This window comes from Heptranchias perlo, chromosome 3 (genome assembly GCF_035084215.1).
Source record: "Heptranchias perlo isolate sHepPer1 chromosome 3, sHepPer1.hap1, whole genome shotgun sequence".
In the NCBI taxonomy this organism is placed as follows: domain Eukaryota; kingdom Metazoa; phylum Chordata; class Chondrichthyes; order Hexanchiformes; family Hexanchidae; genus Heptranchias; species Heptranchias perlo.
In genome coordinates, this window is record NC_090327.1 from 121811943 (window position 1) to 121824854 (window position 12912).

A 12912-nucleotide genomic window follows, 5' to 3' on the forward strand; every position below is an offset into this window, starting at 1 on the left:
TTTTTACAAAAAGAATTGGTCAATTATGCCACTCTCACTAATCACCGATGTTTCCTTACATTTGTGCCGGAGTGTCACCATTGTGTACACCAGCAGACAGAACAAACTGGATCAGTCTTAAACTTACTGCCTGTTGAAAATGAAGCACACACATTTGTACTAATGAGGCCGCCGTAATGTAAAGAGAGACTCCACGATGATGCGAACATCAATTCATGGAAAAGCGCAGGATGATCAGCTGGTTAGAGAGCAACAGAATAGAATTTTTGATAGGCTTAAAACAAATGGGCTTACATCATTAAAGTGAGGATCAGCACTCGGGAAACCATTTTTGAGCAGTAAAATCAACATATTAAACAGAAGACAAGAGAAAATATCACGTCACAAATCACAATGCAGCAAATATACATTTCTAAAAGAAAACACCTTTCCTTCATTTTCATTTATTGCAAATGAATTAGTTAATGTATAAAGTAATAGTTTTATTTCACGAATAAAACAAGGCATGTCTTGAAAGTTACAGACATAATAGCACATGCAACAGCGTAAAGGCAGGAGCTGGAACCGGGTGAACTGATTCTGCACACCTTGGTTTGCATTTGTTGATTATTTTCATTTCAAGCAGTCATCTAGGATCTGATCTCCTGCGTTCAATATCAGCACACAATTCGATCACTTGGGCCCCTAATTTCCTTTATGTAAAGTTTGACCAGGAAGTTGATGTGAGCACAAAGCAGCAACACACAGTCTCCATGGTGAAATGTGTTTTTGAAAGGTAGCCCACATTAAGACCGGTGACAGGAAATTCCAGTAGAATTACTTGTGGACAGATAGAGACAAATACTGAGTTAACTCGATTAAAACCTGCTGTTAACTATACAAAGGATGGGCAAGGTTTTAAATATCAGCTGTGAGCTGGGACTTGTACTTAAAAAATAACCTGAATACAAAACAGTTCAAAGCTGCAGACATAAAAAGGAAAGTGTATTAAAATAAGATGAGCGTCGAATGATTCAATAATTTTGTATATAAAGCCGGCTCTTCACAATTCAAAGTTGTTTTTTGTGCTAAAAAATTAGATTATCCAATAATTTGAATTAAGCAATATAAACACAGGAGAGTTGCGCTTAAAACAGAATTATCAGATAATTTTAATTAACTGCATTTGTATAATTGCATGTTCCAGGGGCTTTTAACTTTAGCAGTGAAACCATGCACATCGTATAGATATTCCCAACACGTGACCCTACCACATCCACATTCACTGCGGTAGAGAAGCAGCACTTCTCAATAAAACGCTTAATCTATTTGTAGGCATTTACGGAGCTGCTGTTATGTTAGATCTGCTTGTAGATAATTAAACTGGAAATTTGCTACTGAAGACATTAAAGCAAATTAATAATAAGTGCAAATTATCAACCACTTCAATTAAGTTTAAGGTAATATTACAATATTTTCTCATAAATTTCAACAGTCCATTTATTTTACAGAAGCACTAATGCTTTTTAAGACACACACAATATCCCCCTCCCCGATGTTTGGTCATGTCCTGGGAGGAGCTACTTGAAATCAAAGAGTCCATGATTTTCTACTAAACATGGGTGTTACCAATTAACTAGTACTGGCACCGTCCTGTATCAATGGGAGGACAGTGTGCCACCTTTATTACGTGGTCATCCTTTACAGTCAGGATCTTTCAGCAGAGCCCAGACCATGTTCTAACCTTCAGCAGGTTGCAGGGGGGGCTCCTGATTTGTATCGGATGGAAAGATTCACCACAGCCTTGGAGGAGCACAGAATCTGATGATTCAGGAAAGTGACAGAGCACACCGCCTTCTGTCTGCAACCCACTCAAGAGATGAGAGACTTGGTGAGAGAGGTGATCAGGATTCTAGCAAAAGACCTTGACAGCAGAGGACTATCTTGTAGGAGAGAGGGCAGGTGGCAGGGGGCAGAGGGCAGGCTGACATCCTACGGGGCAGCCTTGGTTCAAAATCAAATCAGCAGCTTTGTTTAAGTTAAGGCGCAAAAATCTGAAAATACAGGAATCAGTCATTCACATGGAAGTCCCCGCGAGAGCCGGTGACATCCGGAGCGCAGCCCTGAGGAGCAACATTCCCTTTTTTTTTTGGAATGAAATAATGATTTTATTACACAGCACTATTTAATACCTGAACAAAAAGCCTCAAAGCAAATACAATTGCTCATTGTAATGCTTTTTTGCATTAATTTATAAATCTATTGCATGAATTATTAAAAAGTAACAAATGTAATTAAAACTTGAGGATTGGAATTTCTGTGTGGCTACTTCTCACATCATAATAAGGGCACACCCACAGCATCAGGGGAGGGGACTGTCAGCTCTCCCTGCTCGCAGTGTGAAGAGAGCATTACTATAGGTGCGCTGTCACCGCTCGGCCGTCTTGCCTACAGATGACACTCGGATTGCATGCCGATATTGGCAGGAATCGCGCTCCCGCCACCTGCACTGGGAATGGGTATTTTCGGCAGCCTCGGGGCAATTATTATGTTTTTAAAAAAATGTCCCTTAATTCCTCACAACACATTTTGTTTGATTTCACTGTCCAGAATGTAATGAACATTTCTGCCTATTCTGTAAGAAGTCTATTGTTGTCAACTAAATAAAAAAAAATATAAAAAATAACTTCCTTCCCTAAACTGAAAGCAACTGTAAGATGTGATCTGCATCGATCCTCAGGGGTCTAAACACACAGTAGGTGGGCTGCTAGTCTCACCCCCCACTGCCACCCGTGGAATTTTCCCTCTGCGTTTCGCAAACATTTACCTCTACAAATAAGGCATAAATCTAAAAAGACCTCAAATGTTCAGGAACAGTCCATAATTTATAATGTTTTGCTGCTGTTGGTCTATTCCGTTTAAAATAATGGAAGACCAAACAAAAATAATCGAGAATCTTAGTGCAACATAATGCTTAAAGTGAATACCACCAATCACATCCCGTCAAGTAACGTGATCACATCATTCTAATTTAAACTAGTCAGTAATCCTCAAATATTATCTCAGTAGAATTATTAATCCCTGAAATGATTGGTTCGGAGCCTAAAATGAGCCATTTTGAGAAATGTTGTGCAGCAGCTGATTCTGTAATCGATACCGTGGTTAGTTCAGTGACGGCAGGACACGGAAGAGCTTTCAGGGATGGTGTAACGGCAGTAAAGCGACAAACTCTCGTCAGGCGGAGGGTTCTGGACCACAGAGTGAATCAGAGCTTTCCTATTGCTCATCACGTCATGTTCTTTCCCAAAAAAGGAATCCTAGTGTCGGGGAGAATTCTGCAGCTCCACTATCCTAAACACCTTTTCCATTACCTCTTTCAAACTGAGCTGCATCCACATGGCCACTGCTGAACTAACTGGTATGGGGGGAGGTGGAGAGAGAAAAAGACAAGTTAGTTACTTCATAAACTTACATAAACATAAGCAGCTGAAAACACAAATGAACAATTAATGATCTAAGCAATGGGTGATAATTGTATCCAATTTTATTTCTTATACACAAATGCAAAGTATAACACAGTTTCAGTTGATGTGGGAGGGGCTGATAAGTCCTTTATTATATTGTCAAGGTGTGTAATAAGATTACAATTTATTTAGCACAGTTGGATAACTCAACGTAATACATTTAAATCCTTGCTGTGCTGCCTTACACCCAGTCCATTGAAATCAATGAGTAACACTGGGTGGATCCACTTTGGGAGGAAAAATAAAAAAGCAAAATATTATTTGAATGGAGAAATACTACAAAATGCTGCGGTACAGAGGGATCTGGGTGTCCTCGTACGTGAAACACAAAAAGTCAACATACAGGTGCAGCAGGTAATCTGGAAGGCAAACGAATATTGGCCTTTATTTCTAGGGGGATGGAGTATAAAAGCAGGGAAGTGATGCTACAACTGTACAGGGTGCTGGTGAGACCACACCTGGAGTACTGCGTACAGTTCTGGTGCCCTTATTTAAGGAAGGACATACTTGCATTGGAGGCAGTTCAGAGAAGGTTCACTAGGTTGATTCCGGGTAGGGAAGGGTTGTCTTATGAGGAAAGATTGAACAGGTTGGGTCTATACTCATTGGAGTTTAGAAGAATGAGAGGAGATCTCATTGAATGGCGGAGCAGGCTCGAGGGGCAGAATGGCCTACTGCTGCTCTCTCATGGTCAAACCTGTTGTTCTAACTTGCTCCAGAGGTGGCGCTGCACCCTGTAAAACAGCAAATGCTGGAAACACTCAGTCAGTCAGTGTGGGCTCTGGTGAAGAGCCAAATCTCATTAACCCGTCTTTTCCCTTCACAGTTGTCGACTGACTTCTTGTGTGTTTTCAGTATTTCCTGTTTCTATTTCTAAAGGCAGTATCACAACACTGCCTGTTATTACTCTTGGATGCACAGCGAAAAGTCACTCCTTTCCTCCCATCAACCATCAGCTTTGCCACGGAAGGTTCATTTAAATGTTCCACAATTCGGTAGAATTTAAATTTCTATTAGTTCATATGGACGGAGGTTAGTTTTATTTTTACAGCCACAATGAACAGTTAGTGCTCACGGGTTTAAACCGTGCAAGTGGAAAACAGGACCCTATAACACCTCTGGGGAAAAGAAGTTTTAAAAACTAAGAATCCATTTGATACATTGCCTGAACCATTCAGATCAATGATTGATTAACTTGTATAACTAGTTGATTAATTTGAATAAATAGTGAGTACAGCTGGTACCTCCAGTTCAGAACCTATACTGACCAGTCTGTTCCCACCAGCTTCAGGTCAATGTTAGATTACTGCATTCAAGTGAGTCACCATGTAAAATTACTAAGGCACCTAGATCACCAAGCAGCTACAATGTTTTCTTGTCTGCTGATTATGCATCACAAACTCTCACATTCTTTATCATTGACTGTTTACAGTGAAAACTAAACTGGCCAGCTGTTGGCTAACAAAAGCTTCAGAAAGAGAACAAAACTGCAAACACTTCAGTGATGAAGTGACGAGCTTATTTATTTTGATCTCAAAGGGGACTGGGTTACAAAGAGGAGAAAGTTATCTTCAGTTGTTTAGAGCCTTGGTCAGACCCCACCTGGAGTACTGCGTTCAGTTTTGGGCATCGTACCTCAGGAAGGATATATTGGCCTTGGAGGGGGTGCAGCAGTTTCACCAGAATGATAATGGAGTTTAGAGGATTAAATTATGAGGACAGGTTGGCTTGTATTCCTTGGAGTTTAGCAGATTGAGGGGTGATCTAATTGAGGTGTTTCAAATGATAGTAATTCGATACGGTAGATACAGAGAAACTATTTCCTCTGATGGGGGAAATTCAGAACAAAGGGGTATAATCTTAAAATTAGAGCCAGGCCATTCTGGAGTGAAATCAGGAAGCACTTCTTCGCACAAGGGGTAGAAATCTGGAACTCTCTCCCCTAAAAGGCTGTGCATGCTGGGGGTCAATTGGAGCTTTCAAGACGGAGATCGCTAGATGTTTGTTGGGTAAGGGTATCAAGGGATATGGATTAAAGGTGAGTAAATGGAGTTGAGGTACAGATAAGCTATGATCTAATTGAATGGTGGAACAGGCTTGAGGGGCTGAATGGTTTCCTGCTGTTCCTACGATAGAGGCTTGAGTGGCTGAATGGTTTCCTGCTGTTCCTACGATAGAGGCTTGAGGGGCTGAATGGTTTCCTGCTGTTCCTATGATACAGGCTCGAAGGGCTGAATGGCCTCCTGCTGTTCCTACAATACAGAGCTGCTCTAACTCCAAAAGGGTTAAAATCAGTAGCAGCTTTGTGTCAACTTCCAACACCGGTTATTGCAACATTTTTTTTAAAAACCCATTGTTTCTGAAGTCTTGTTATGCGTCAAGTTCACATAAAAACCTAAGATTACAAGATAAAGGTATTTCCAGTCAAGGCGTGGGCTATGGACCACAACAGGAAATAACAGCAGTTTGTACAACTCAAACAGAACGTAACCCACCAGGTCTGGTTTAGTGTCAGGGACCTTTAACCAGAACTTTTTGTCACAAGAACAGTAGAGTTATTCACATGCACTGGCCACAACAGTCTAATCACCAGGTGTCACATGAAACCGTCACATGGAAAATCTTTGTTTTATATTAAGAATAATTACAACATAATTATTATGCTCGTATGTGCATGTTTGAAGTATCGGGGAATTAAACAATTGTACTGAAACGCAGCAGATAACTTGCTGCTCGGGCAAGATGATCCCAGTGGAATCGAGGGATTCCCCATAGGGAAGGAGAGAAAGGAACAAAGCTAAGGAAAAGTCCATCTGCGTTTCTCCAAAGTAGCGCTGGCACGAGACAAAAAACTGGTGTCATTGGACCCTCTTGGCTGGAGAATGCTGTACATTACTGGGATTGGTGGGGAAGGGTGGGGAAGAAAGAGAGAGACACTGAATTAAAGAGTGCTTCAGCAATAGTTTCTATCTTCCTTCGTAACTGTGAAACCAAGCAGCCTTTAGTCATATTCTCATTCATGAGCCTGCACCTGGACACTATAAACAGGTCTCAATAGATCAGCAATTTTCCGCACCTGCTAATGTGTTGGTTTCGCAGTGTCATCTTCCTCATCAGAATCTATAAATTAAAAACACACAAAATTAATGACAACCTGCTGATAATCTTATGTGCCTCAGAGACAATGGGAGTAAACTAGTGCCCAAATTTAGAAGGTACATTTTGAGCCATCCTGGTGACTTAGAAAAAAAAATCCTATTTTTATCCTAGCTGAAAATTATTAAAAAAACAGGCGGTAATGATTGGAAGAGTGTAGGAGTAGTATTGCTAGATGTATAGGTAATGATTGGAAGGGTGTAGGAGTGGTATTGCTAGATGTCTAGGTAATGATTGGAAGAGTGTAGGAGTGGTATTGCTAGATGTCTAGGTAATGATTGGAAGAGTGTAGGAGTGGTATTGCTAGATGTCTAGGTAATGATTGGAAGGGTGTAGGAGTGGTATTGCTAGATGTCTAGGTAATGATTGGAAGAGTGTAGGAGTAGTATTGCTAGATGTATAGGTAATGATTGGAAGAGTGTAGGAGTAGTATTGCTAGATGTCTAGGTAATGATTGGAAGGGTGTAGGAGTAGTATTGCTAGATGTCTAGGTAATGATTGGAAGAGTGTAGGAGTGGTATTGCTAGATGTATAGGTAATGATTGGAAGAGTGTAGGAGTGGTATTGCTAGATGTATAGGTAATGATTGGAAGAGTGTAGGAGTGGTATTGCTAGATGTATAGGTAATGATTGGAAGAGTGTAGGAGTGGTATTGCTAGATGTATAGGTAATGATTGGAAGAGTGTAGGAGTAGTATTGCTAGATGTCTAGGTAATGATTGGAAGAGTGTAGGAGTGGAAGAGTGTAGGAGTAGTATTGCTAGATGTATAGGTAATGATTGGAAGAGTGTAGGAGTAGTATTGCTAGATGTCTAGGTAATGATTGGAAGGGTGTAGGAGTGGTATTGCTAGATGTATAGGTAATGATTGGAAGAGTGTAGGAGTGGTATTGCTAGATGTCTAGGTAATGATTGGAAGGGTGTAGGAGTGGTATTGCTAGATGTCTAGGTAATGATTGGAAGGGTGTAGGAGTGGTATTGCTAGATGTATAGGTAATGATTGGAAGAGTGTAGGAGTAGTATTGCTAGATGTCTAGGTAATGATTGGAAGGGTGTAGGAGTGGTATTGCTAGATGTCTAGGTAATGATTGGAAGGGTGTAGGAGTGGTATTGCTAGATGTATAGGTAATGATTGGAAGAGTGTAGAAGTAGTATTGCTAGATGTCTAGGTAATGATTGGAAGGGTGTAGGAGTGGTATTGCTAGATGTCTAGGTAATGATTGGAAGAGTGTAGGAGTAGTATTGCTAGATGTATTCTCTACATTCACAATTCAACATTTTGACAATTTCTGCCCCCACCTCCGAGTGATGAATATTTCCTGACATGTTTACCCAGGAAGAGTCACTTCGAGCGCTCCAATGACTGCAGAATGTTGGCTACGATTCCCAACATTTCTCCAACAGACATACCTTCCCTAACCAACAGGAGCACTACTTGTAGTGCTGGAGGCGAGGGCACTTTCTGCTTCAAGTCATCAACTAGTCAGAGCAATCTTCCACTGAACTGCCCAATAACTTGCCTCCTAGATGGAAATCATTAGCACTCAGACCTGTTCCCAGTGTTCCACTGTGAAGTCACTTCTTTTTTTAAGGGAGAAGTTACACATTCAGTCAGATCTTTAAATAATCTTATGGGTGGCCAGCAGCATTACCATGGCAAGGCAGAGGACCGACTGTGTTATAACAACAGCATTATTCTGATCTGTGTTTAATGAGGCCGGCCGCTTTAAGGCCACAAAGTCCAATTGTTGCAAGGATGTGCAGCCTGAAATCAACTCCAGGCTAACCGTCACTGAGGGAAGTTTCGCGATAAATTGGCAGCAGCTTGTATATCTTCAACTGCTCCCCTTGGGGAAAGGCCAGGCTATTAAAGTCGGGAGAAATCAACAAGAAATTATTTAAAAGGGTTTGTGGAAAGGATAGGGAAGTCGGCCTGTGGATAGCTGTTTCAGAGAGCCAGCACAGCCTCGATGGGGCGACTGCTCGCCTAATTTGTAAAAGGCTATTAAACTGTGATTGTGATTAGTCGATACCGAACCATTCGACAAAACAAGTATTCCAGTCCTTTTCCAAAGAAAATTTCTTTCCAAAAAGGGGCACAATACCTTCCTGTACCTGCGCTCCAATCTCCTGCACCTGCGCTCCAATCTCCTGCACTTCCCTGTACCTGCGCTCCAATCTCCTGCACTTCCCTGTACCTGCGCTCCAATCTCCTGCACCTTCCTGTACCTGCGCTCCAATCTCCTGCACTTCCCTGTACCTGCGCTCCAATCTCCTGCACCTTCCTGTACCTGCGCTCCAATCTCCTGCACCTGCGCTCCAATCTCCTGCACTTCCCTGTACCTGCGCTCCAATCTCCTGCACTTCCCTGTACCTGCGCTCCAATCTCCTGCACCTTCCTGTACCTGCGCTCCAATCTCCTGCACTTCCCTGTACCTGCGCTCCAATCTCCTGCACCTTCCTGTACCTGCGCTCCAATCTCCTGCACTTCCCTGTACCTGCGCTCCAATCTCCTGCACCTTCCTGTACCTGCGCTCCAATCTCCTGCACTTCCCTGTACCTGCGCTCCAATCTCCTGCACCTGCGCTCCAATCTCCTGCACTTCCCTGTACCTGCGCTCCAATCTCCTGCACTTCCCTGTACCTGCGCTCCAATCTCCTGCACCTTCCTGTACCTGCGCTCCAATCTCCTGCACCTTCCTCTACCTGCGCTCCAATCTCCTGCACCTTCCTGTACCTGCGCTCCAATCTCCTGCACCTTCCTGTACCTGCGCTCCAATCTCCTGCACCTTCCTGTACCTGCGCTCCAATCTCCTGCACCTTCCTGTACCTGTGGTCCAATCTCCTGCACCTTCCTGTACCTGCGCTCCAATCTCCTGCACCTTCCTCTACCTGCGCTCCAATCTCCTGCACCTGCGCTCCAATCTCCTGCACCTTCCTGTACCTGCGCTCCAATCTCCTGCACCTTCCTGTACCTGCGCTCCAATCTCCTGCACCTTCCTGTACCTGCACTCCAATCTCCTGCACCTTCCTGTACCTGCGCTCCAATCTCCTGCACCTTCCTGTACCTGCGCTCCAATCTCCTGCACCTGCGCTCCAGTCTCCTGCACCTTCCTGTACCTGCGCTCCAATCTCCTGCACCTTCCTGTACCTGCGCTCCAATCTCCTGCACCTTCCTGTACCTGCGCTCCAATCTCCTGCACCTTCCTGTACCTGCGCTCCAATCTCCTGCACCTTCTTGTACCTGTGGTCCAATCTCATGCACCTTCCTGTACCTGTGGTCCAATCTCCTGCACCTTCCTGTACCTGCGCTCCAATCTCCTGCACCTTCCTGTACCTGCGCTCCAATCTCCTGCACCTTCCTGTACCTGTGGTCCAATCTCCTGCACCTTCCTGTACCTGTGGTCCAATCTCCTGCACCTTCCTGTACCTGTGGTCCAATCTCCTGCACCTTCCCCTACCTGTGGTCCAATCTCCTGCACCTTCCTCTACCTGCGCTCCAATCTCCTGCACCTTCCTCTGCCTGTGGTCCAATCTCCTGCACCTTCCTGTACCTGTGGTCCAATCTCCTGCACCTTCCTGTACCTGTGCTCCAATCTCCTGGACCTTCCTGTACCTGTGCTCCAATCTCCTGCACCTTCCTCTACCTGCGCTCCAATCTCCTGCACCTTCCTCTACCTGCGCTCCAATCTCCTGCACCTTCCTGTACCTGTGGTCCAATCTCCCGCACCTTCCTCTACCTGTGGTCCAATCTCCTGCACCTTCCTGTACCTGTGCTCCAATCTCCTGCACCTTCCTGTACCTGTGCTCCAATCTCCTGTACCTGCGCTCCAATCTCCTGCACCTTCCTCTACCTGCGCTCCAATCTCCTGCACGTTCCTGTACCTGCGCTCCAATCTCCTGCACCTTCCTCTACCTGCACTCCAATCTCCTGCACCTTCCTCTACCTGTGGTCCAATCTCCTGCACCTTCCTCTACCTGCGCTCCAATCTCCTGCACCTTCCTCTACCTGCGCTCCAATCTCCTGCACCTTCCTGTACCTGTGGTCCAATCTCCTGCACCTTCCTGTACCTGTGCTCCAATCTCCTGTACCTGCGCTCCAATCTCCTGCACTTCCCTGTACCTGCGCTCCAATCTCCTGCACCTTCGCTCCAATCTCCTGCACCTTCCTGTACCTGCGCTCCAATTTCCTGCACCTTCCTGTACCTGCGCTCCAATCTCCTGCACCTTCCTCTACCTGTGGTCCAATCTCCTGCACCTTCCTCTACCTGCGCTCCAATCTCCTGCACCTTCCTCTACCTGTGGTCCAATCTCCTGCACCTTCCTGTACCTGTGCTCCAATCTCCTGCACCTTCCTGTACCTGCGCTCCAATCTCCTGCACCTTCCTGTACCTGCGCTCCAATCTCCTGCACCTTCCTGTACCTGTGGTCCAATCTCCTGCACCTTCCTGTACCTGTGGTCCAATCTCCTGCACCTTCCTCTACCTGCGCTCCAATCTCCTGCACCTTCCTCTACCTGTGGTCCAATCTCCTGCACCTTCCTGTACCTGTGCTCCAATCTCCTGCACCTTCCTGTACCTGCGCTCCAATTTCCTGCACCTTCCTGTACCTGCGCTCCAATCTCCTGCACCTTCCTCTACCTGTGGTCCAATCTCCTGCACCTTCCTCTACCTGCGCTCCAATCTCCTGCACCTTCCTCTACCTGTGGTCCAATCTCCTGCACCTTCCTGTACCTGTGCTCCAATCTCCTGCACCTTCCTGTACCTGCGCTCCAATCTCCTGCACCTTCCTGTACCTGCGCTCCAATTTCCTGCACCTTCCTGTACCTGCGCTCCAATCTCCTGCACCTTCCTCTACCTGTGGTCCAATCTCCTGCACCTTCCTCTACCTGCGCTCCAATCTCCTGCACCTTCCTCTACCTGTGGTCCAATCTCCTGCACCTTCCTGTACCTGTGCTCCAATCTCCTGCACCTTCCTGTACCTGTGCTCCAATCTCCTGTACCTGCGCTCCAATCTCCTGCACCTTCCTCTACCTGCGCTCCAATCTCCTGCACGTTCCTGTACCTGCGCTCCAATCTCCTGCACCTTCCTCTACCTGCACTCCAATCTCCTGCACCTTCCTCTACCTGTGGTCCAATCTCCTGCACCTTCCTCTACCTGCGCTCCAATCTCCTGCACCTTCCTCTACCTGCGCTCCAATCTCCTGCACCTTCCTGTACCTGTGGTCCAATCTCCTGCACCTTCCTGTACCTGTGCTCCAATCTCCTGTACCTGCGCTCCAATCTCCTGCACTTCCCTGTACCTGCGCTCCAATCTCCTGCACCTTCGCTCCAATCTCCTGCACCTTCCTGTACCTGCGCTCCAATTTCCTGCACCTTCCTGTACCTGCGCTCCAATCTCCTGCACCTTCCTCTACCTGTGGTCCAATCTCCTGCACCTTCCTCTACCTGCGCTCCAATCTCCTGCACCTTCCTCTACCTGTGGTCCAATCTCCTGCACCTTCCTGTACCTGTGCTCCAATCTCCTGCACCTTCCTGTACCTGCGCTCCAATCTCCTGCACCTTCCTGTACCTGCGCTCCAATCTCCTGCACCTTCCTGTACCTGTGGTCCAATCTCCTGCACCTTCCTGTACCTGTGGTCCAATCTCCTGCACCTTCCTCTACCTGCGCTCCAATCTCCTGCACCTTCCTCTACCTGTGGTCCAATCTCCTGCACCTTCCTGTACCTGTGCTCCAATCTCCTGCACCTTCCTGTACCTGTGCTCCAATCTCCTGCACCTTCCTGTACCTGTGCTCCAATCTCCTGCACCTTCCTGTACCTGCGCTCCAATCTCCTGCACCTTCCTGTACCTGCGCTCCAATCTCCTGCACCTTCCTGTACCTGCGCTCCAATCTCCTGCACCTTCCTGTACCTGCGCTCCAATCTCCTGCACCTTCCTGTACCTGTGCTCCAATCTCCTGCACCTTCCTGTACCTGCGCTCCAATCTCCTGCACCTTCCTGTACCTGCACTCCAATCTCCTGCACCTACCTGTACTCCGATCGCCTGCACCTTCAGCAGAGGAACAACTGTTTCTGCGGGAGTTTTTCCAAACACCCCAATCTGTCTCTTTCATTTTCAGACACCTCTATTTCTATGGTGACATAAAATTACAACAGGGAAACAGGCCATTCGGCCCAACCAGTTTGTGTAGGTGTATATCCTCCACATGAGCAGTGTCCTAATCCCAGTGCCCACTCTGCTCCTGTAGCACGTT

The 12912-nt window shown here is 45.9% G+C and overlaps 1 protein-coding gene across 6 annotated transcripts in view; it reads right to left on the bottom strand.

The window, feature by feature from the left end:
- Window positions 1–461: 461 nt before the first annotated feature.
- Window positions 462–12912, bottom strand: part of stard3nl (STARD3 N-terminal like) — a 79681-nt gene continuing 67230 nt past the window's right edge. For 5 of the 6 annotated variants that reach the window (XM_067981902.1, XM_067981909.1, XM_067981895.1 and 2 more), the window contains 2 exons: window positions 6580–6623; window positions 462–3394 (listed from right to left, as the gene is read on the bottom strand). In XM_067981902.1, coding sequence (XP_067838003.1) covers window positions 6583–6623 — 41 coding nt within the window. In that variant the 3' untranslated portion in view covers window positions 462–3394; window positions 6580–6582. The remainder of the gene's footprint in view (window positions 3395–6579; window positions 6624–12912) is intronic. The other variant, XM_067981904.1, reaches the window with a different exon arrangement.